At 43.9% G+C, this 25,235-nt stretch overlaps 3 protein-coding genes across 13 annotated transcripts in view; 2 read left to right on the forward strand and 1 right to left on the reverse strand.

The window, feature by feature from the left end:
• Positions 1-3,396, reverse strand: part of LOC122405799 (disintegrin and metalloproteinase domain-containing protein 10-like) — a 67,729-nt gene extending 64,333 nt beyond the window's left edge. Inside the window, exons 1-2 of one of the 7 annotated variants that reach the window (XM_043410779.1) lie at positions 2,678-3,027; positions 1,638-1,981 (exon numbers count right to left, since the gene is read on the reverse strand). The gene's annotated coding sequence lies outside the window, so the exon portion shown is untranslated. Of the gene's footprint in view, positions 1-1,637 lie in introns of all 7 variants that reach the window. The other 6 variants (XM_043410777.1, XM_043410778.1, XM_043410780.1 and 3 more) reach the window with 6 other exon arrangements.
• Positions 3,397-5,316: 1,920 nt separating this feature from the next.
• Positions 5,317-8,037, forward strand: Sbp2 (SECIS-binding protein 2). The gene is made up of 5 exons (XM_043410783.1): positions 5,317-5,984; positions 6,350-6,996; positions 7,114-7,334; positions 7,515-7,669; positions 7,794-8,037. The coding sequence occupies exons 1-5, from the start codon at positions 5,625-5,627 to the stop codon at positions 7,968-7,970; spliced, it is 1,560 nt and encodes a 519-aa protein (XP_043266718.1). The 5' UTR covers positions 5,317-5,624; the 3' UTR covers positions 7,971-8,037.
• Positions 8,038-9,958: 1,921 nt separating this feature from the next.
• The window catches only part of LOC122406074 (uncharacterized), a 44,595-nt gene continuing 29,318 nt past the window's right edge, over positions 9,959-25,235 (forward strand). For 2 of the 5 annotated variants that reach the window (XM_043411283.1, XM_043411288.1), the window contains exon 1: positions 9,960-10,360. The gene's annotated coding sequence lies outside the window, so the exon portion shown is untranslated. Of the gene's footprint in view, positions 10,361-10,740; positions 10,887-14,704; positions 14,909-25,235 lie in introns of those variants that run through there. The other 3 variants (XM_043411289.1, XM_043411287.1, XM_043411285.1) reach the window with 3 other exon arrangements.

Raw genomic sequence — 25,235 nt, forward strand, 5'->3', positions numbered from 1 at the left:
GTTCGGTTGTGTCTCGAAAGAAAACGTATCTTAAAACTCTAATGATTCGCAATTGTTCGCGAGAAATCACCAGCCCGTTGGTTCCAAGCCACTAACATCCAAGTTGATAATTTCTCGAGGTTTTATCTACTGGAATCTCGAAATCCTCCAACCTTGAATATCATACGTAATACGAAATTGAACGCAGCTCATCCACCTTACGTAACAACGAAAATAATCGCTTCTTTCGAAACAAACTAATAACCAGATTCCAATCGCTGCTCACCAAAGTGTCCTACGAATCCTCAGAAAACTCTTCGTCCATCGTAATTTGTCATTCTCACAACGGTCTTACCGGGACTTTCCTTATGGCGCATCTTCTCGTCAGTCAACGAGCCCTCCTCTGTGACTAACTCTGCAAAAATGTGAGACTTCGCAACAAAGACGAACCGTTTCATGACCAAAGTCGACATCGAAAATCGATCTCTGAACCAGGTGAAAAGAAAAAACTGCTGATTCATTGGCGTCTCGAAAGGTTTACGAAATGACGACGCTGAAGTTTGCAACGTTGGAGAATCCAACGAAATGGACGAAAAAAGATTTGTAATTCACCAATTATTTACTTCACAAAGTATTGGCGGAGGTTGAAAAACTACGAATTGCGAATTTGGCAGGGAACACAATTGGAGATTAACTGGAATCATTAGAGTGTTTTTAGATCACTTCGTTGGACTCCAACGTTGCAAACTTCAGCGTCATTACAAATTGATGAATTTCTATTTATAAATATCACAAACTTCGGATCGCGAGAGGCTCCATTGAGACGAAATGAGATTGAAACGAGAAGCAAACCATCAGAAACGTCCTCAAAATTGAGTTAAACTTCGTACACATCGACTGGCGCATTGAAACAAGTGCTTGCTACTGGAGAAATTAATATCGAAGAATATATAGGAACGTCGACATAATTAATCGCGACATGAATAATATTCGAGTCGAGTTCAATTAGAGCGACTAATTGACGAGGTCATTAACTTCATTTTCGCCAAACCAGGCAGTGCGAAGTGAAACAAGCTCTCGAGTGTCGTCTGATTCATCGGGGAACCTGTTTCCTTAATGTTTTAACAGTTTTTCGAACTCATCCGCGCTCCGCGTATTCGCACCGGAGATCACAACTTTGAGAAAACCGCGAAGAAAACTTGGAGTAACAACAATGAAGAAATTCTGAAGTTGCTAATACATTTGACTTGAAAATTCGCTTCGAGAGTTTTGTTATCTCAACGTGGCTCCTAATGCCGTCAACTGCTCGGAATTCGAAACTCGAAAAAGTAGCTCTCCGGAGACCGCATTCAGCCCCGAGCTCAAAAATCTTTTGTTCTTCGAACTCGAAACAATTTCATCTCCTTCCTACAACAATCGATGATGAGACTTTTGGAGTATGCAACTCGAAAATACTCCAACCGACGACAGAGTCGTTGAAACTAAGTTGGAAAAGCTTCGGTGACGATTTTGAAAAAGTCATTGGATACCAGCGGAAAAGGGACTGGAAAGAATGAAAAAATGAATATTAATAGGAAGACAAAGTTGATATACGTGGACACGATTCACCGGTAGACATAAGCCTCGAGATCTGGCATCGCTGTCGAGAAACAACTTACATTCTTTTCTCTCTCTCTGGTGCGGTGGATTGGCCGGTGTGCGAGGTGAGCAAGGGAGAACAGAGAGGAAAAGCAGCGCGGCAGGCCGAGGAGCCAAGAGACTCGGAGGTAAGATACTCGTCGATGGGGTTCCCCACCGACGAGCGTACTGACACTGACACAAGGCGCACAAACAAATCGCGTTATGCACACGGCGTACGAACACAGGAGAGAACTCGCTTGCACAAACACACGGGCGCGCGGTGGCGGTGGCGGCGGCGGCAACCTCGTGATAAAAAACGCTCGCGTGGATGAACTTTGAGGAGAGCGAGGAAACCGTTGAGCGATGGAAAGTATCGAAGGACCTGTACAAAGACGCGGAAAGATAAAAATAGCGTTGTTTTGCTCTGTCGAGCAGTATCAAAATGGCCAAGAGCACCTGGTCGACTCGACTGCGAAGTTAGGAAGCAGCGAGGTAGAGAAAGAGAGGAGAGTGCACGAAAAAGGACGAGAGAGAGAAACGGAAATGGTCAAAAAGTGGAGAAAGGAGGGAGAGCGGGTTCGAGGTCCACGGTTTTTAGTATCAAGTTCTTTTGTAATGAAAATCCTCTCGAGTGGCGAGTTCACTGGACTGGCATAACAGAGAGAAATGAAGGACAGAAAGTTCGTCCCGTTGCGAAGCGAATCCATTAGTCAGCGAGATTGATCATTTCCCGAAGAGAGATTTATCGGTAGGATGTCGAGTGCTTAGTTCGTTGGATCGACGAGGTAATTAGTGACAGGCATGAAAATCAGTGATTTTATCCGATGGGTAAGAGGCAGCCAAACATCCATAAGCACAGCAACGCGTTCCCGTTGAACTTGGCGTTTAATCACGTGGCGTTTCCATAGCGAAGGATCGAGCCTCTCAACAGCGAAGGTTTCGTGTCTCCTCGCCACCTGGGTTCACAGTGAACGTACAAAAATCAGGAGTAACCGAGAGGGAAGGAGATTAACAGAGAGTGAGAAAAGGAGGGTGATCGAGAACGAAATGAAAGTACATAATAAAAATAACAACGCACCCACACGTCGAAAAACTCGCGAGCTCGGGGGGACGAAACGTCGATGGGAACCGAACGAGACCGCGTTTCACGGAGAACTGATGACTCGTCGGTATAACCAGTCGCGACCGGTGAACGAGGACTCCCGAGGACAACGACTCCCTCCACCATCATCCAGCAACAGCAGCAACTTTACCGGAGCCCACATTCGACCGAGTTGTCTCTCTATATCCCTCCTTCAATCCCTTTCTCTCTCCGTCCCTCGCGCCTTCTCTCTCTCTCTCTCCCTTTCTCTCTTTTCAACTCGTTAACACATCGTACCGCTGTCTCCCTCGACTCGCTTCGCCTATCTTCATCCCACTCCCACCTTTGGGCGCCTCCGATTCTCCCGTCATTGTCTGACCCTAGTTCACTTTCAACGCACCTCTCTCGAGCGCGCGCATGAGCCGCAGGCTCCTCGGAGGGTGGCCTTTTCCACCCCAACCGTATCTCTCCCCTGCCCCATCCCCGAGCATCATCTCTTCGCCGAGTCTTTCTTTCTCGCTCTCTCTGCTCGAATCCTCGGGCTCCAACGTCCCTGCTTCGCGTTACCTCAACTCTCACCCTCTTATTGCTTTTTTTTAGCCTTCTGCTCTTTCATATCCCCCACCGCTTCATACGTGTACAACAACTTTGCGTTTTCTTCATTAAGGGAGTGGGTTATGTGCAGCCGAGCGAGGATGTATGGAGCTGCAGATTTCCAAGCCACCTGACCTCTTAGGCTCATTTACCAAACGCTTGAATATTAAAGACTCGAATACTCAAACGCTTTGCTCCACTGTCTCGTGTGTCGGCTTCAGCCTGCCGTACCACCCCCTCGCTTCCGGCTGGTCACACTTACTTTCGTCTCTCCTCAAGCCACGAGGATTCAACGGCTCCATGGCCAACCGCGATTTTTTAAGTCTCCCCGGATTCGTTCATCAACCAAAAATGACCCTTGGCGCGGGATTCATCTCGTCGCAGGGAGGATCAAAGTTGACGGGACGCTGTTACAGCGACGGAGGGGAAAACGGCTTCGAGTGTTTCGAGCTCGCAGTGAGTGCGAACTTTTCGTCGGTTTTCAAAGAAAATCCCCAATTCGCTGACACTCCAAATTCCAAAAGTTCGAGTCTGCCTCCCACTTTTTCTATGTGCTTCTAACGAGATTCTCAACGTTGCACAAAGTTCGAGCACTTCGGCTGGTCGTCATTCGGTTGGAATTTGTTCGATTAGCGATCTGACATCACAATCTTTCTAATCGTACGGCAAGCCGACGAAATTCCGCTCCCAAACGATGTCACGAGATAACCATTTCCGTAAGGGCGTTAAGTGCTTCTGCTAATTCTTCTAAAAGGGTCACCGCGCCTCGGGTCGTGCCGAAGGTGTCACCCACGTCGACAGGTTCGAAGAAAAGTTGTTGGAGGAGTCGGACGGCGATTCTTTGATAAATTGAATGACGCTCCTTGTATCGAGGCCCCTTTTTCAAAGGAATTCACCAACCAGTACTTTTTTTCAATAACATATCGAACAAGAATGAATTTGCGGTTAACGTTTGAATGGGGAAGAAGAAGAAAACGGTGCAGCCTCGATCTATTCGTGTCCAGAATATCCGTTTCTTTGGCTTTTCCGCTCCTGTCAGACCCGCGAACATAACTCAGCCTGATATTCCTTGCCAGAAACTCACTTTCTCACCAAGTACCAACATCCAACCCTTTCGCTCCTCTTGGAAAATATACAGCGATAGAGTACGAACAGACTCGTTCGCCTGCTCGCTCTCCGCCTCCCCTTTTTCATTTCCTCGCTCTCTCCCGCCGCTGCCGCTTCTTCTCACAATTCCTTCGCTCCTTGCAAGAAATTTGCCGTGTTATAGCCTCCGCCTATCTTTCATACGGCCTTTGACCTTTTTCCATCGTCTCACAAGCCCCTTGACTTCCCATGTATGACAACCCTTGTTCCTTCGAGTACGTCACGACCTCATGTCGTCTGCTTTCAAACAGAGTTTCCCCTACGACGCCTTCACCGCACCGTAATGGATTCTCTTCGCTCTCCTATATTTGCACCGTGATCAACAACGATGAATCGAGCTACGGGGGCCTCCGATGGCGAGATCCAAGTGACAGAGGATTTTTCGAATTTTCATCCAATGAGGCTGCTCGGTTTTTTTATTCGTGATACTGAAACTTAAATGAGAATGCAAACGCGGTTGTATTCTGCTGCTGTTTTACTTTGATGGCTTTTTTAAATATTTTGTAAAAAGTCGTCTGAAATGTTCGAAAAACTTCGTTTGATTGACAATGAATTGTAAATGACAGTCAGCGTGACAGTAATTTTTAATGAGGTATTTTTCTGGAACATCGCTGACATCATACATTTTTTCAACGATCAGTGGCGAGAAATAATAGAAAAATCGATCTGTTTCACCTGAAAACGAAGCAGGCTCGGTTAAAGTTGTTTCACTGTTTTGAATCGGTCGGTAATTTAAAACCGTTTGTCACATCGACGCCAAGGCAATAAAATTGAAAAAAATAAAATCTTACGTTCAATCGGTACGAACAATTTCCCCTTTGACGGTAGTGAAAAACCAGATGAACGATCGCAGCGCCTCGGATTCCGTGCAACTATTTGGAGAAATCGTCCATCGCTCCTCCAACAGCTCCAACTTCCATTTACTTGCGAACTCATCAGCTGATCCTTTGTGGATTTCGTCTTTTGTTTGTGCCAACGGTAAATCTGTAAATAGTTTCGGAATTATCGATCTTGTGCAATAACGGATAGTGCTAAAGTGAAAGTGGGTCAAAAAGGAAGAAACAATCTGATTGTGCCATGGTGCGCGTTTGATGCTTTATTCAATATGGTGGACTCAATGAATGTCGTCGATTCAGTTTGACGTAGCAAGTTTTTCAATAAGGGAAATCAATAAGGAAAATAATACGAGTTTTCGACCACCAAGATGAATCACCATTGTTGGCGAAATGCAAAAACAAGAGTGAACGAGGACGATGAAATCGAATGGCCTAAGCTGTCATCTTCTGTGCTGCAGGACAGATCAGATCGAAAAAAAATGCTGCGACATCACATTTCTTCGATTCACAGCGATTTACCAAGTTCTTCGAACAACCACGATCCTCAGGAGAGTTTGGACGATCTCGATTACCCGAAACTGGGTGAAGCTTTCATCAAGAGGAAACAGACTTTTCCGGAATGCAATCAGCTGGCCATCGTCAAACATTTTCACGATCGGTCCGAACGGAAATTTCGAATACCCAGCAGTACGGATTTGATTGAAGTCGATTTCAGAAGAACCTTGGAAGTACGTTGTTCAATCGATAGACACGTTGAAACTTTAAGTAGTCGTTGAAATTCAACACTCTTGGGTTTAAGGGATCTGACAAAAACTGGAATCTTATAAACCTCCTTTCAAAGCATTCTTTTCCAGGATATTGTTCGTTAGTCGCAAATTTGTCAGTTCTGTCAGATCCAGCGGGTTCAATCATTCAGTAAAAGAGAATCTGTACACTTTCTGGTTTTATATTATTATTCACATTTAAATGACACACTTGCCAATGAGCCATGAGATCAAAAATTATAATTTTTTAAAACTGGGAATAAATTTTTAGAATCTGACAAATTCAACTTAAGCTGAGCAATAATCATCTTTGTTTTATCTTTTCACAGCGACAAAACTGGCAGGGCTGTCAACTTGTGAATCAGGGAGCGAAGATCACAGTGGATATATGCAAATTGAATGTGAATATGAGTTTGGAGAAGCCGCTGGCAAAGTGGTTGTTTGCCAAGTCCAAGAGGAAAATAACATACATAGCAAGAAAGAAAAAACCATCCAAACTCAAAGGATTAATTTTGTATGATAGAATGATTAAAAAGCAGGCCAGAGCTGGCGGACAAAAGATTTGTGAAGTTATGGTCAACCCAATCTTGAGAAACGACTTATCGAGTATAGATTTTGGTGGTCTACGCATCAATGTTGTTCCCCATGACGACAGAGAGCTGCTGGATAAAATGTCAGCTTTGACTTGTATGAGCTCAGATTATAGAAACCCTCAGGAGATTAATATCGTCGAAGATAATGTCATCTTTAGACCAGATTTACATGAACAAATGGAAAACATGACGATCCATGTAAAAAACGAGTCAAGTCCAACGGATGAAGAAGATAATGGGACCATTGTTTGCAATTCCGGATTCATCGATCTCGATACCTTGGAAGCAACGAGAAATCTCAAAATCTCTGACGAACCAGGAAATAGTATCGTCAATGTTCCCAACAAACCATGTAGGATCCAATTTAGCAAAAAGTTTCGAGAGTGAGTTTGCGCCGTAACTAAAATTCGTGCTTGAAATCACTGATTTTATTCTTAATACTAGAGCCAAAAGAAAGTAACAATCGTTCTTGTTGGAATTAAAAAATTACTGAATTGCAGATACTGCACAAACACAGTCACTCCAAGCTTGAAGTCTTGCTTGGATGATTTTTTGAGCGAAATGTTGAGGTTACAAAAAAAAATATACGAAAGAGACAGAGTCAAGGGAAAAAGCAAACGACGCTATCACGCGGGCATCAAAGAAGTGTGTAAACACATTGATCTCAAAAAAATCAAATTCGTCATCATTGCTACGGATCTTGAAAAAGTGCAAATGGAAGGTAGTGATTAAAGAATTATATAAAGTAAAATTATATTCGCAGATGATTATAAGTATTTAAGCATTTGTCCAAAGAATAATATCGAAAATTCAATAATAAAAGAAATAGCAAAAAATATGGAAAACATAAAAGTAATCGTAACAATTGAATAGTTACAATTTTGAAGATATCAAATTTTAGGAGGTTTGGACGATACTCTCAACAAACTTTTGGAAATATGCAAAAAGCATGAAGTGCCTTACTGCTTCGGCCTTGGAAGACGAAAGCTTGGTTATTACACTTATGGCAAAGGTTTTACCAGCTGCATTGGAATCGTAAATTACAGTGGTGCTGAAGTACGTTGATCGATCGTTTGAACCGAGTTATTCATTATCAGACTTCGTAATTTACTTGAAAAAAAATAAAATCAAAATTTCTCCATTCTATTTTCACATTTGCACTTTTTCTTTTTTCTCTAAGGAAAAGCTCAAAAACGTGCTGTGCGCTGTAATAAAGGCTAAAGACGAATTTTTGAGCTTGATGTTCAACGATGGAAAAACAATTGATGTAGAAAAACTCTTACCCAGAGAAGAACTGCTTCTGTCCGAAAAAATAAACGCTTATTTGAAGATAATAGCAGTAGCGTCTACGAGCTGAATTTCTCAACACCGAAAATATCCAATTTGTACATACTAATGATTATTAAAAAAATTTAACAAATAAATCAGTGCAAACGATTCTTTATTACCTGAAGTCCTTTCTTCGTGACTTTTCTTTTCCGAATAAATGTTTGTATTACGAGAGCTTTCCAGCATTCCAGCAAGCAACATAGGGCGACACTGCAACAAACACTGTGTCGTATAGCGCCCGTGTTTTGCGCGTCTTGTTGTTTAACGCAGTGTGGCGCTGTGTCGCTTGCTAGAAACTTAAAATGTCGGCGATCCGCAAAATGGAAATAAAATCCATCGAAAAATTTGAAATCACATAAAAATCCAATGATCGAAAATTCGTGAAATCAATTCGAAATGGATTGTAAAAAGTTGAAAAGGAATTATTTTTCGTTTTTTTTCGTCCTTTTATTGTGATTTTTTTTTTTAATTCGGTTTCGCGCCTGCTGCCTTTGTGCCCGTTTCGTCAGCGTGCAAGATGAGTCGTCAGCATAAGGCGCTATTTTCTGCAGACGGTAAGTAAATAGGCGAGGACGGAGAGTGTTGAAAAAAAACTTTTTGTCACGGGTATACAATCGGTGGCTGTTCCGCGAGGCATCCACCTCATATTTCCATATTTGACGACGACTGCCAAGGCTTGGTACAGTTTCGCACACACCTTTGCCGAGTAAGGCAACTGACTACGCTTTATGTCAGTGCTGTCTCGATATGATGTAGGAAAAATACCGAAATGTGAAATATCTTCGAAGCGAGCACTCGTGACAGGAGCGCAGGTGCTGTATGCATAAAAGATCGACGATTCGTTTGTCACAAAGTGATCGAAATAGTTCAAAGTAAGCTAAACAAATAAATACACGAGTTGACCCATTTTCACCGAAATAAAAACTTTCGATAAAACAAACATTCAAACAGTTTCGCTTTAGTTCGTTGCCAGTATGCGAAGGAATAACTGTTTTATACGGTTTACAAACAAAACAGTTTCCCGAATCATTTTGTTTCACAAAACGACGTTTCGTCAAATTTATCACGATATTTGCGTCTATTTCCCAAAAATTGAATAACATTGAGAATTATGTTTATCAGATAAACCATCGGACGTCAAAAATCACAAAGCGAATTATATATAATTGAAGATTTTCGTTTACACTTTTTTTGTCTACAAAGATAAGGACATCATAAACTGTTGAATTCAAACATGATAAGGAATCAAAATAGTTGAAGGAGAACGCCTCATAAAAATTCGGAAATCGTTTTCAGCAGAATTCTTAATACGAATTCAGAAATGGAATCCCGTTAACGAAAAAAGCAAATACAAAAATCCGAGTGACGACGAAAACACAAGCACGACACGAGCTACAATAAAATAAGATCCGAAAAACCGGTTTCGCAGATTCGGAGAAAAAAGTGAGAGGGTAAAAAAATGTTTGTTCAACTCCAAGTAGCATAGATCGATTCCAAGTACCGAGTACAATTTCTCGGCATATGTTAAGTGCGTTGGGCGATTGTCGAGATCTGCACGGCCCGAATGCGTACGTTAGAAAAACGTTGAAAAGAGCCTGCAACGGAGTGGCGTAAGGAGAATGAAAAAACTTCGAAACGAAATAACTTCCCACGTCAAACTTGCACTTCTCCGCATTTGCTTATTTCACGAACACAGAGACGTCCCGAAGAAGTTGAACTTGACGGAGAAAAAATCGGCAGTTCGGGGCTTAACTTTCTGCGAGGAATGTACGCACCTGGGTCTCGGAACTTGAAGTGTAGAGCACGAGGAATGTGGTGGTGGCAAAAGCCACGAGTAACCGACCCAGTGTGCACAGTAGAGATGGAAAAAAGGAATGAGTGAGTGAGCGAGAAGAAACGAAAAGAGGAAGGGGCAAGAGAAGAAGGCGTGGGGGGGTGGAGGGGGGGGGGGGGGACAAGAGCAGAGTGGCAGAGAATGGAGCTGGAAAGAGAGGCTGAGTAGAAGTGGTCGTTAGGTTGGTTGATTCGAGGGAGCTCAGTGAATACTGACTGCCGAGTCAGTGAGCCAATCATAGATTCAGTCGGCTCGGCACCGGCTCCGATGCTCGATCGGATAAGCGCGCGAGTTCGTGCCTCAGACCGTTTATTTACGAATCGTTTTCATAGTTTTTTTTTTTGTTTTTTTATTGTTTTATTACGAACTCTAAAATTTTTACCTAGTTATTTATTGCGGGGGTGAAAAAACTCGTTAACTTCATCAATAGTGGGAGAAAAATAGCGCGAATCAGCGTCGTGTTTACGATCGATAACGCTTCGCCGTTCAACGCGCGTTGTTCTTGTGATTGTGACGATTTTGGTCTGGATTACCCGTCGTAATACACAGATTCATCGGTACCTCACGATTCTCTGGTGAGCCAGGTGAGTTTCTTTTTATATAATCCTTTGTTCCCGTCGCGCGCGTGGAAACTTCCGAAAATAAAGGTTAATTATTGTCGATTCGTCCATGGGGCCGAGACTTTTTATTTGGCGGAATAAACGGCGCTGATTCTCACGATCAGTAGGTCGAAGAATTCTCGATCCCGGTTGTCCAAGAGTGAAAGGCTCGCGGTCGATACGACGTATACGTATATCGATACCTTGGCTCACACATATATACATATTATGTGCATACGAATAGGGAGACGGGTCACGATCGGGCATCGGGGCCGAGAGTCTCGTGTTCGATTCTTCTCGCAGTGTTGAAGCACCGCGTCGACCCTCGCACCGATATCCATCTCTGGAAATCGTCATTCTCTTCTCTATTACACCAAATCGCAACGTTTCGATCGATTTATTCGTTTTTTTTCGTTCGTACCTCGTACTTTGCCGCGGACGTGAGCTTCGTGTGTCGAGAGTCGAACCGTGAAAATTTTCTAACCTCGTAATGAACATTTATTTAGAAATGGTAAGAAAAAATCTTAATTTTGCGAGCGATCGATCAGTCTTCGCTACTCCCGCTGCTTTGCTCGAGTGAGCTACTTCTCAGCTCCATTGCTCGGCTTTTCTTTATTCGATTTAGTTCCAAGTGAAAACTTTCGTTTGGCTGAAGGTAAAATCAAAGAGTTCGCAATAAGTAGCCTCCGCGGGAATCTGACATCGAGGTGATTTTTCGTCATGTCCCGTTTCCTCCGGCGTCTTGTTTCCATTTCACGGGCGCGAATAAGGAACGAAACCGGAGCACAAAACCAGCGAGAGAACAAAGAAAAAAAACGACAAACAAAATAAGCGCGAGCTCGCGCCACCTTTCCAGTTTCGATAAGGAATCAGCCGGGAATTAAGTGGCGTAAAAGCCGCTTTTCGACTACGTTTAAGGCACTGGACGATTCCACGGAAATTCGGACGAGCCGCTCGAGAAAATTGCTTCCAATTTCTACTGACGCTTTTTATCAGGATCGAAAGGCTCGAGAACCAACCGCGCGAACAATCCTGCCCCGGCATTTTGAAACTTTCGAACTCAACGTCGAATCTCGATCTTTCGACAGCTCATTTTCCTTCGTCTCTTCCCTCCCGTTTCGTTCTCTACTCGCTGAGAGTCCCGCTCCTCGCTTCCTTGCCGAAGGAATGCACACGTTTTTTCGGGGGGGCAACAACTTACAGGGCTCGGTTCGAGGATAGTCATAAATAAAGGCGTGCCGAGATACGAGCGAGCGAGCGAGGCTTGATGCGCGCGATACACACATAACGTAATACACAACATACAAATAATACAGAGGATCGCGCAGACGCCGGTACACTCATTTCTCGGCGCTTGTGTACGCGTAAAGAAAACAAAAACTGTAAGCTTTTCGACGAACATGTGACTCACGGAGACCGAGATGCTCGAAAGTAGCGAAGCCTCGGTGGTAAACATGAAATCTCGATAAACTCAAAACATCCGAATTACTTTTGAAACGTCAACGAGCGAGCGAGTAATATTAAAAACTGAAGGAAGTTCTGACAGCCGGTGTTCCGCTTGCTTAACCTCAAATCGAGGATTACGTTCGGAAGACTCGGGCGGTACGTTCGATGGAAAGAAAAATATTTACAAAAATTCGAAGACCCCCAGCGGTGCCCCAGACAACGATCTTTTCTTTGCGCACGCCTTTGTTCCGACTGTAACTTCGTTGGGTACGGATTTAACTGGAATTAATGCGGAACTCGCTGCGAGTTCCGGTTTGAAACGTTAACAAATTGAAATAACAACTGAGCGCAAATATTTCGCTTCGTATTTGAGCTTTCGGTGGGGAAAAATGGGGCGGGTGCACGGGAGAACGTAATGAGCAGCTCCCGAGGAGGCTTTCGCGCGTTGTAAACACCAAAGATTTGATACGGAGAGGGGCGAGGCCCGCGGATTCCTCGGGAAGCTCGCGCGAAAATGAGTGGAAGCGCGTTCTCGGGAGAGCGTGACGAAGAAAGTAGCGCTCGCCCATGTAAATAGGAGCGCGGTCGAGTGCGAGCCGAATTGAGCCTCGGATTAAATTCATCACAGCCCCGGGTTCGACGTCGCTGCAAGAGACTTTGCGATTCCACGAATTTCCGGTTTCGAGCTTCGAAATATAAAAATGAGAGGAGTCGCTCCGGCAATGTTTCCGTAACTAATGAATTCAGGAGAAAAACATATTTTCCGTGATACCAATGGAGAAAAAAGTGAAGGTGCGATTAGGCAAGAGTCCCTCGGCGCGTAATAAGCGATCAACGAAAGTAGCTCCATGCTCGCTGCTCTCCACTTCCGGCTTCCTTTAGTCCCCCGAGTCCACGGAACTTCGAGCCCGCGCACACTTCGCGCCCTCGGTTTACAAGCCGGAAGAGAGTCACGTGCCTCTCGCGGTAGTTTCGAGTCAAACTTCCCTACGTTCGACCTCCTCTTTTTCTCCAGAATTTGAGCCCCTTCGGCGCCGCGCAGACCGGAGTTCTCGCCCCAAGATTCTCAGAGTTCTCGTCACGTGTGGTCTCGGATCTTCCGTGTGAGGGGCCCGCTCAAATTTCTCTCTTTGTCTGATCCATTCGCACGAACAACTTGCGGAAATTTTATACGGAGACGCTCGGTCACCGGAGGCTTGCGGACACCGAGCTTCGCTGTGCATTTCTCACGTGCGTTCGAGTTTCTCTTTCGCTGTGATTAAGCGAACCTTGCGTCGATGCTCTGACCTTCGCCATCTGCCTTTTTCATTCTTCGTTTCGCGTCCTTCGTTTTTTTACGACGTTCAACGCGAAGGACGGAAAAGCTCGCGATTCATTGGCCAATTCGGTTCGACGATATCGCCGGACAAAGTAACGCGTTAAATCTCAGCACTTTTCATTCATCATAATTATAAATAAGGACGATAATTAATGCTTTTCGTTGTCGGAAACCGCTGTACTTTTTTTACTTCGGGGAAAAAAGGCTCGCAGAGAATTCTCGACGCAACCGAGTACCTGTGCTCGAGTGTCTGTGCGGCGTTCCAAGGCCCTGCGAATACGACACTCGAGACGCTCGTCCATGATATTCTTAGTGGATGCGGGAGCGAGCATAAATATACGTGTGCGTATGCATTTTTTCACGTTCCTTCCCCATGACAAATGGTAGCTGCGCTCTCGCGCATCGATGTCCGGTCTGTGCTTCGCCGGCCTTTTTTTAAGTCATTTTTATTACAGAGTAATAATTCGAGCTCGAAATGCTGCCGGTGACGATGGAATTGAATGTTACGGAGATGACAGTGAAAAAAAAACAGTTTTTATTTTATTTTTTTTATTTTTTATTTTTTTTTCTTTGAATCGACTGTAACGTCGTCACACAAAAATATTTCCTCGAAAACAGACGAAAATCTTATAAACTTTTTAGACATATTATTATTGTGTTTTTTTCTCCTGGCATCGAAATTACGCTCGTGTACAGTTTGACAGGATTTCAATAATAGAGGGTGTTACACCTTTTTTTGAAAACTGTTTCAAAATGATCCTGAAATCGTAATAAAGCAGTAGAATTTTTATTTCAATTTTATAAGACCGAAAACTGTCTCGAAAACTATTTTTTATTTATGATTTTCAATTTTCGGGCGGAAACGCTAGCCGCCGTGTCGTTTCGGTTTGTGACGTCACTCCGTTAGTAAACAATGCGATTGCGAAAGACCAAGTAACAAGATTTGTGAAATGACGCTGAAGTTTCCAACGTTGAATTGAAGTCCAACGAAATGATCGAAAAAACTCTCCAATAATTCCAGTAATTCTCCTATTTTGTTCCCTGCCAAATTTGCGATTCGTAGTTTTTCAAGCTGCACCAACGATTCGTGAAATAAAAAAATTGGCCCTTACAAACGTTTTTTTCGTTCATTTCGTTGGACTCCAACGTTGGAAACTTCAGCGTCGTATTTGTGAATATAATGAGAAATAATAGTAGATCATTGGTGTCTCGTGCCCGAATGCGATAATACAAGTGTAAAAATGCCACAAAAATTGTGGATTCGTCGCCACCATCAACATATTTATCATTGGTAGATTTGTACTTTTTCCTTTCACAAAAGCGTCTTCCACGATGCGATTTTAATAAAATTAACGATAAAAGTCCACAAACTTACATAATAACTTGTTGAATTTCAAAATAACAGAGAACGCACGATAAGAATCTGGATTGTTTACTATCGGAGTGACGTCACGTTAAAATCCAATATGGCGGATGGAGTTTTCGACGTTTGAAAAACAGATGAAAAAGGACGATTTTAAAAATTGAATTATAAACATTTGCATTGAATTTTAATGAATAAATATTGACCTTTCTCGTTTACTTTTTATGAAATCTATCATAACGATGCATTTTTATATATTTTTTGACATGGTCTAAAGTACCCTATTTCTTATCACTTTTCTCTCACAACGTGTGTTATTTGACGTTTCGTTGCCTGAAAACACGACGAGGGGCATCGAACCTACATTTTTTGTGGCACATCCTGAGACCTGCGGAAATGCAAAATGGTAAGTTTAGCGAATTGTCTTAGCGGATAGTGCAAAAAAATCTATTAGTATCGTTAGTACATAAGATAAAGTAATTTTCCCAAAATTTCAGACTTGAAAAATTGTTCGCTCAGTGCTCGAGCTACTTTTCGATATTTTCCTGTTTTTCTCATGACGCTGAAGTTTCCAACGTTGGAGTCCGACGAAATGATCGAAAAAAACTCTCCAATAATTCCGGTAATTCTCCTATTTTGTTCCTTGCCAAATTTGCGATTCGTAGTTTTTCAAGCTGCACCAACGATTCGTGAAATAAAAAATTGGTGAATTACAAACGTTTTTTTCGTTCATTTCGTTGGACTCCAACGTTGGAAACTTCAGCGTTGTTTTTTCTCTCACAAATCGCGGAGCAAAAATTGTCCTTTTTGCTCTCATAGCAGAAAGTGTTGGTGCCCCATGGAGTCATAAACCTAATAAAATTTTGGCACTCTCAAAATAATGTAAAGGCTTCCTCGCATAATTTTTATTCTCCATATTCAACCATAAATTATGAGATTAAAAAACGTCTGGCTCAACTATTCTTATTGTCCCCCCAAAAGAAGGGGTGAAAGTATTTTGCAAAAAGAGTTTTTCAAAATCTCGTCGAATCCGGTTGCACAGCAAGTTTGATATTTCGATCCAGCGCAACCACGGCTCGGGAGAGGCGCGCCTTTTTCCCGATCGAAACCCAAGAGCGGGAGGTTAATCGCGCGAGGTCCTGGGAAGCTGAAGCTCCCAGGACGCGCGCAATTCGACGAGCCGGTGTCGACTGTCTCGGGCATCGAGGCTACTGAATATTACCTGGCCGAGCGTAGTGCAGCCTGAATGTTTCGCGAGTTGCTAATTAGCCGGAGAGATACGTGTGCGCTGCTTCGACGGGGCCAGAGAACACGCCGTTCGCTTCTTCGTGGAAGAAACATGAAAAAAAACAAATTGGAAAATGGCTCGCTACCGCGGAATTGCTGGGAGGTCAATTTCAAATTTTCTGTTGCAACTTTTCTTCCCCCTCCCCGAACTTGTGCAGGGGATGATAAGCGCGCGCGTGCGCGCGCGAAAAACGCTCTTTCGGGAAAGAACATTCGTTAAGGAGTTCTGCGACCCTCCTCAAGCGTCGGGATAAAATCGTTTCCAGGTAATTCTCATGCCTCACATTCTTACGCAGAGCCGTAATCCCCGCGACCCCGTTACCTTTTTTACCAACGTTGAGGCTCCGGCGTGCATCCGCATGCTGAAAAATCCCCGGCTATTTTATCGCACGCAATTAGACCGAGAGAGCCTCCGATGGGCTCTCGAGTTGTGGGAAGCGCATTTCCATATTCGCGAAACTCTCCGCGGCAGCGAGATCTACGACGCTCCCCGCAGTCGCTGCTGCTTCGAACCCGGCCGCCTCTCCTCGTACATCCCGGTTTTAATTATATACTCAACTTTATTGCGGAGCGCACGTGTCGTGTGAATCCATTAATTGACGGAAGTTTGACCCACATCGACGCAGGCTCGCGCATCTCAAATATTACAACGGAATTTTGTTTCGTATCACGAAATTTTGGAACAATGAACTTTTTGGCTGTTGAACAATCGTAAAATCAAAAATTGCTGAATTAAATGTGTTTTTTTCCTTCGTTTCGTTGGACTCGCTCGTCGAAAACGTCCAACGAAATGCTACGACGATCCAAACAAACTTGTTTCGAGTCGAGCCACGAGACCCTTCGCTTCGTGATCTTTCGCTGACTTTTCGAAGACAATAATCGACCCCCGAGGTTCCAATAATTGCGTGAGAATTGATGTTTCTTTCGCGAATTTCTGCAAGAGAAAAATTTGAAAAAAGACGATTAGAGGGGCTCGAATCCGAGGATTTATTTTGTAATGAAAAAAACTTTGGAAAACAACAACGACGAAGGTACGTTCGTCTTACAATTCGATCTCTAATTGCGGCGTTTTAATTACTGTCAAATCGCAGACGAGTCCGGAGAAGCGGGATTCGATTAATTCATGGAGGAATTTCAGTGGGTTACGAAAGTTTATTCGCACGTGGACTGCATCGCTGTTTAATTTATTCGGAATGCTCCAGTTGCTTCATTAATTTGACAAGCTCCAGCAATTTGATAAACCGCGAATGATCAAACGGTTCCTGTTTCGCGGCCGCAGCAAAATATCGTATTAGCTCGCTTTTAATCGCGATGATTTTCCAGCCCTCGATGAGCGATGAGCCTCGTAATCGCGGACGGAATCTCCCGGGCATTCTTCGTGTCTAATAGTTGAGAAAAACTTAGCAGACGCGTGAAAGGCGCGAGCCTTCACTTTCGCTGCTTCTGCGTACGAGATTGTTCTCAGATCGTATTTTACCTACGCCAGTCTTAAGGTGGATCCCTAAACACATTTTTCCTGTGTACCCACCGCATTTTATCGACGCGCACATGCGCCTGCTGGTTCTAAGGGGAAAAATGATCGACGCCGAACATCGAGAGCGATGGATTTGCCAGTGGTTCGATGTTCGGATTGGCCCTGGCGATCAGCGCATCATCAGAAACAAATCCAGTCCCCTTCGGACAGTCATTGGATTTGCTCCCAAATGGAATTGGCTGCTTGGGAAAGTCGATAAGAAATTCCGCACGCGGGAGCCGAGAATAGAAACTGCAGTTCTAATATCGGTGCTCTATTCACGTGAATTCTCGTTCACAGGCGCGTCGAAAAATGAAATTGATGAGGGAAAAGTGCGCGAAGCGGTTGTTCTATCGGCAAGAATATCCTGAACGCTCTCTCTCTCTATTCTTCACCATAATCGTCGTTACTATCGTCATTATAATATCCTCGTTCTCATCTTCCCGGTAAAGTATTTTCTCAGGATGTAGTTACGTGCGCGAGTCCAAGTGTGAAGAAAAAAGGACAGTTTTCTCTTGGAAACCGGAAATTTCGAGTCGACTGTTGTGAAAGAAGCTGTGAAAATGAAGGCTTCTCTCAACCAGAATATTTGGTTGGACGCAAATTCATTCGTCAAATCTGAAACTATGAGCGTTGGTCGAGCTAAGCAAATTCTTTGAAAAGTTCATCGAAATGAACTAATTCATCCTCGTTCATCCTAACAATTTCCGTTCAGTCAATCTGACTGGTGCAAATTTGCACCGACGAAAATTCAAACTTCCTTTCTATAATGAAACTTGATTTTTAAATTTTTTTAATGATTGTACTCGATTTCTTGGGAATTGCTACCCCTAAAAAGTCTCGTTGTAAGATTACTTTCATAAATTCGTGGATGAAATAAAAAGTTTTGAAAAGTCTAGTGTTGAAAGTGGTGTCTAAAGATTTGAGCACATGTTTATTGTTGAGTCTCTAAATGATATCGATCAACATGCAGCTCGAACAAAATCATTTGGCCCGAGCGATTCTGTCGATGAAAATACGAAAAATTCCTACGATTTAATTGAATAAACGAATTTATTTGTCGTGCAACAAATAAATGGTTGAACCCACCGAAATTTCATGCAGCAAAACGATGAAACGAGCAAATGTTTTCTCAGTTGGTGATACCGCGACGATAAAAAGTCGAACTTGTAACGGAGCGAGAGGTTCGGTTGAGTCGAATAAAAATAAAGTGTTCAATGAAATTGATACAAAAGTGGCAGGATGTGGGGGAGGCGAGCGAGGCTACTTCGGGACGATTCGTAGATCCGCAATTGTCTCCGATGACCTTCTGCCATGGAAGGCCATTCCCCTGCTTCATCGTTATAATGGTTTTTCCTCGATGTGTGCACTCCCGAAACACGTTGCAAAATATCGTTTCCATTGTTGTACACCATATGCGGCGTCGGTGGGCACGCAAAAAGGTACGAATGCATGGGCCGTTTCATCAACGAATTCCGAGAAACTGAAAAAAAAACGAGAAAAATGAAGAGCAAGTAAAAATGCATTCGGAACGTGAGCTCACAAAGAGCCTTGAAAAAATTAAAAAATCTTCGAAAATTTTTGGATGAATTCGAACCGCACACAGGAATGAGTGAAGCAAACAAAATTGAGCTCCAGAAAAGGCTTTGCTTTCCCAGGAAAACAAGATCACAACTTTCCATGAAAAGAGATTGCAAATGAGAAAAAAACGCATCGGTGAAAGTGTCTGGTGATCGGTAATTCAAAAAAGTGAGACCAAGCAAGAGAAATGGCGAGTTTGGCTATCGGTCGATTGGGAGTAAAGCGACTCGTGTATTTTCGGTCACTGTGCGGGATCCCCCGCCTCTCGCATTACGACTAATGCACAATGAGGCTCCGTACAGTCATACATCGATGGTTATGTACCGTTTGAATGCGAAGTTTTCCTTCGCGTGCGTTGAAAACGTCAGCGGCGGTAAAGTGCGCGATGGATTTAACCGCGGCACGGCGCAATGCGAATCGTCGGTGCATCCGCACTCGGCGCAAAGCGATCGGCGTCTGCGACGTTGTATATTTATACTTGTATATACTGAAACGTTGAAACGCATATGAACGGGAGTCCGGTAAAGTTAGCGCGGCCTCCGGTCGGCCGATGAATTTGATAGCTGGAAACGAGACACTTTTCACGTGTTCGCTTTCGATTCTTCGCCTTCTACCACCGCGAGTTATAATCCCAAATAATAACTGTATCGCGTTTCCATTGCGTCGACAAATTAGCGATAAAAACTCTGTCGAGACAATGATTGTAAAAAATGTGATGAAATTTCCTCAATTAAAGGAAAGTTGGAGCTCCGACGGCGGCGCGTGGCGTTACTTTTTCGTAATTAATCGATCCTCCGACGAGCTGCCACGTTCGATGCGTGTGCAGCCCTCGAATCGGCCGCAAAAAATCTGAAATCTCCTTCGGACCGCGTCCCTTCGCCAGCGGCCTCTCGAGCAGCCCACAGAGGCTCGAGAGGATCGAAGCAATTATTTTTTCACACCTTTTTCTACCACAGCTTTATTTACCAAAGAGAGTATTGAATACAAAACATCATAAAAGTACGCAGAAAATGCAAAAATAATTGTTTATTTACGAACACCGTCATTTGGCAAGACGCATCATGTAATTATAGAAGCAAAAAAAATAAAACGCTACGGAATAAGTTCGATAAGGTTGTTTATTACTTAAAAATGTATTATAACGAAGCAACAAGATAAGCCACCTTTATAAAACCAAAAAAAAACGGTCTCTATCATAGCTTGATTTACCACGACGCTGAAGTTTCCAACGTTGGAGTTCAACGAAATGAACGAAAAAAACGTTTGTAATTCACCAATTTTTTATTTCACGAATCGTTGGTGCAGCTTGCAAAACTACGAATCGCAAATTTGGCAGGGAACAAAATAGGAGAATTACTGGAATTATTGGAGAGTTTTTTTCGATCATTTCGTTGGACTCCAACGTTGGAAACTTCAGCGTCATTGATTTACCAAAGAGAGTATTGAATACAAAACATCATAAAAGTACGCAGAAAATGCAAAAATAATTGTTTATTTGTGAACACTGTCATTTGGCAAGACGCATCATGTAGTTACGAGCCAAAAAAAAACAAAATGCTACGGTTTAAGTTCGATAAGGTTGTTTATTACTTAAAAATGTATTTTGACGAAGCAACGAGATAAAGCCACCTTTACAGAACCAAAAAGGGGCCTCTCGAGCTTGTTTTCTCTTTAGAAAATACGTTAAAATAGCGAAAGCCAATGTTTTCACAAGCTCGAAGTACCTTCGGATATAAATTTCGTTTCACAGTGGTAAGGGCTCGTGTGTATACACGTGTATATTGAAAATACGGCAAGTTGGCTATTCCTGGACGCACCCAACGAACGCTGCATCTCGAGTGCATCTCTCCCGCTCGCGATGACGACGATGACGAGAATGGGCCAGGCTCTCGCTGCGCCCGGACGTTCCTTACGTCGTCATTCTCGTCGGAAATAGCGCCTCTTCCTCCAGCCGGTTGCTCGTCGCTATAGTCACGCCGCGGGATAACGCTCTTCGAGACTCGAGCTTCGTTTTATGCAAACGAGCCATTTTTTTCGAAGGAATTGCGAATCGATTATTTGGGGTGTACATTAATCGACGCGATACAATTTCGAATTAGTTTGGCTTCGTTTAGGCAAAATTTCGAGTGAAACGAAGCTCGAATCGCTCGCGTTTATTTCCATTCGACTATAACTTTCAAAGTGAATTTCAGTAGATCGAAGCCGATCTGAACCAACGATTCGACGGAGCAACGGTTTTTATTTTCTATCTCGATAAAGCTCGGATCATTAATCAGCGGCGGGATTGCGTAAGCGGTTAAATGGATCGAAGCCTCATGGACTTGTTCGCAAGTTAATGAGCAAGGATCGAGCGCTATCGATATAGTTAACTGTGAAAATGGAATTGAATAAATGGCACGAGGAAATGGGCGCGGATTACGTCGCTGCTTTCCACTATTTCGCCCATGCAGCAGGGCTCCCACAAGTCGTGTATGAAACGAAAAAAATAGTGAAAGAAAATACTGGCGGAAGCTGCACTTCGGACTCTCTCAGAGTTTATTGACCGCTCAAGAGACAAGACGCGGCGATTCTGTCCTCGGATCTTTATTCCATTGCTTCTTTCTCTCGCTCGCCTCTATCTCCCTCGCTTCGCTGCTTTATTATCAGGCGGTACAATGCTCTTTAATATACCGAAGAGAGTCTCGGCCGCGAGCCTGAGGCTGCGGGCTCTCGGATCTTTGGATCAAGGGAATTAATCAAATTAATTTTGCCCTTTGATTGGCCTGAAAGTAACGCCGCGTTCATTAATAAATTTATCAATTTTTAGCCCTCTCACAAAGGCCTTGGACCGCGGGGACAAAGAAACGCGGGAGAGTGAAAAACTATAAATTATTCTTAATTATCATCCGACCATGAAAGTGAAGCGGTCGACGAGGAGAGCGTTGAAGCAGAGCAGACTCATTTTACGATCTTTTCGGAGTAATCTATACGCGCACGGAGGCATTTTCAGAGCTACATAAGCGGGACGCAATATCTGAACAAAGTTGCGACGCAGCCCAGTTAAAGTCACGGACTTACGTGCGCTCAATTTATGAGTTTACTTTGCCCAATGATAAAATGTAAACGTTACGAAGGTGTGGAATGCAACGGTGTTTCGAATTGGCGACGATGACGAGACGGGAAAGTGGGTGAAAGTCGATTTTCCAAAGGCGATTCAAAGACGCCTCCGATTTTGCGCAATCTCCGCGTTCCTCGCACCTCAATTATTAATTTCCTCATGAAATCGTCGAGCCGCCTTTACAATACTTCACCACTGAAGAAAATCTTGCCGCAGAACTCGACATCGAAAGCCCCAAAATGTAACGCTTCTCGAAACGACGCTCCACCGCAATAATTTGTCCTCAATTTTTTTGCCGCCATCGACGCCCTTCGAGCCTCCCGAGGGCGCCTTAAAACTCTATCGGATTCTATTTCAAGCCAGACATTAATTATCGCCTTAACGCGGAGGCGATTAGGCCGTCGTGGCGCGACGAGTCGAAGCGCCGGCAGAAGGAAGCACTTACGGACACGAAGGATTTAACACGAAACTTTCATTCCGGAAGAGAAACACGTCATCGAAAGAATCGGGGAAACGATCATTTTTTTAAGTTTTACCGAATGAGCCGCCGTCCGACGTTTCTCGAGAGCCGTTTTTCTCCATTCTCCCAAGTGATTTATAAATCGCGCAGACTTTCATAGAGTTCGACGAATTCCAATCACGAATTTCGAAGCGACGATTTTTGCACAATGGATTTTCGGTACAAAGACAATTCCTCCGCAGAGTCCGCAACGCGTGCGTTGACAGCGAAGAGACATGAAAAAGTAGACGCGCGCAATTTTATGAGAATTCAACGGCAGATGTGTGCCGCGAACGTTGAACGAGGACATTCTTCGTTGCACCTGAAAGAGAGCGCGCGGAGACTTTTTCTCGGACGAATTGCGGTGACAAAAGAGCAGTGACGAGAAAGGCGAGGCCTGCGGTTTCAGTTTTATGTATATTTGAAGAAGAAAAAATGAAGGAAGAAAATTGATCATTTTGCAATAATGAGAAGCCGAATGCCGCGAAGATCACGAGCTTGCGGTTAACTGACAGTCGTGGATTGGCCATAAAGCGAATTTGAGCGAACCACAAATTCGCGGGGTCATCGAAAGATTGCTGTCGTGATTAACATTCGATTTTTTCGCCCCTCCCCGAGCTCGCGTGGCCTCTCAATCTTCTCCGAGGATACGAGAGAAACAATAATCACGAGCGGTAAATAAACCCGCGTTCGCCCCTCGCCGCTCTTCCTTGCTCCGTATTAATATTTATTTTCCGGAGAATGCAGCGGCACTCCGCTGGAAAACAGTTAGATCAGCCGCTTCGCACGAGAAGGGTTCAAGAAACCAGGAAGGGAGTCCATCTCGACGAACGGAACGTTCGCCGAACGGGGGATTACTCGTCGGAGATGCTCGTTCCTCGTCGTCGCGTGTCTTTCCACCATCATCGTTCAATCTCTTCCTCTCATCCTTCCATACTTCTTTTCTTCCTCTTTTTCTCCTCATTCGGTTCCCTCTTTTCCGCCTTTTTTCTCTCCTCCCCTTTCGACCCCTTGTCCGTACAAGTTTTGATGCGCAGCTCGCAATATTTCTCGCTAAAAAACTACGTGCCTCGCGACCAGTTTTTTCGTTTCCCCGATCCGAATGGAACAGCTAATTCAACGTCTATTCTATACACTGCTGACTATTTTCTGGTGCAGAAATACGTGTGACGTGATCTCACGAATAACAAAAGTATCGTAAGTAGCGCTGCCAGAGTTTTGACCTATCAATTTTAAATGTCAACCGGCCGATTGCTCTATTGAGGAATGTGTCCTCGCACAACGCTCTATATGTGGTCGGATATAAATCTGTAGTGAGAGGCGTTGGTCCGCGACATTCGAGTTTCAATATAGTTCCTCGGTGGAAGGAGGATTTGATGAAAATCATTTGAAAAAACGCACTTTCGAAAGTCGTCTGAAAGAGTTTTCAGATCGCCCGGTCGAAGATGATTTCGATATGCGAATTCAGGAGAGACATTGCTCGGCGGCGGCTCCGGATTGAATCGGAAGAGACTCGTTGTTATTGAGCAACGAAACTGGATCTATTTTCACACGTGGACTCGAAAGGAGGCTAGAGCGAGGAGACGCTCGCGAATATGGCAATGGCACACATTTTTTTTCGTCCCTCGACCTTCTTCGGCTAGAATCGTTCGTTCGATGTACCAGCACGATGGATGAGGCGAGAGGAAAAAATGGAGAGATCTCACTGTCTCGGAGCCGTCTGTATGAATGACTGAACTCGTTCGAGCTTTCGTAGGAAGTTACAATCGTATTTTCCCCGGCTCTGTTACCGTAAACGTCATTTTATGTTTTGCTCATTTTAATCTCGCATATAATCGCGCGGAACCCGTGCACGTAATTCAAGTGGCGCAGCGGCGCTCGACATTCGCGTCTACGACTTTCTGAGCTCGTTGACAGAGTGGGAATCCCGCAACGATCTCATCTCCGCAAAGCTCTCGTTAGGCTGTCCTAGAACGAGACGAGTCGCGATGTCACCTTCTTAACCGTGCTGGAGAAAGATGCGCCGAGACCAGTCTGCCGCGAGAGAGTCTCCTCGGATATTAACTTCGAAAAAGCGGGCAAGCTGAGAGGAAAAAATAAACGCGGACGGCGAACTAGCGGAGCTACCATTATCGTGGAAACGGAACTTCTGTGCATCGTTCGGAAGAAACTTCTTCTGTCGACACGAGCAGTCCTCGACTCTGCGATAGCGCGCTCTTGCGATCCTCCGCGACCTTTTTTTACTCGGTACTTACTTTTATTTCTCTCTCTCGATGCTTCCGGTTCGTTCTCCTGGGACAAGACCCTCGTCGAGTCGCCTGTGATATCATTTCTAAATCGCGGAACCCGCGCGAATCTCAGAAGTATCACAGGTTTTGAGAGCTCAAACAGGATCCTTTCGAACGCTTGTCAAATTGCGTTCGAATGAGCTCCTTAACACAGTTGATTTCTTTCAATTATTTCATATTTTAAAAATAATTTCATCAAAATCTGCATGGATTCGAAAAACAGTAAGAAAACTCATCCGAAAATATCTTATCTCGATGAAACGGCAGCGTGTACTTCTTTTCACATTCATCTAAAAATGATATTGCCGGAGCAAAGTCGTGTAAGGGTCCCAAATTTATGCACGCCACTGAAATTGGAGTCTTCCGCGCGCCGCTTGAATAATATAAGAAGTCGAGACAAAGTCACAAATGTATGGGACTTTTTGTGTAGAGTCGATTAAATTCAATTCCGAGTGTTAAATACAAGTA

Source organism: Venturia canescens, chromosome 2, assembly GCF_019457755.1.
Source record: "Venturia canescens isolate UGA chromosome 2, ASM1945775v1, whole genome shotgun sequence".
Lineage (NCBI taxonomy): Eukaryota > Metazoa > Arthropoda > Insecta > Hymenoptera > Ichneumonidae > Venturia > Venturia canescens.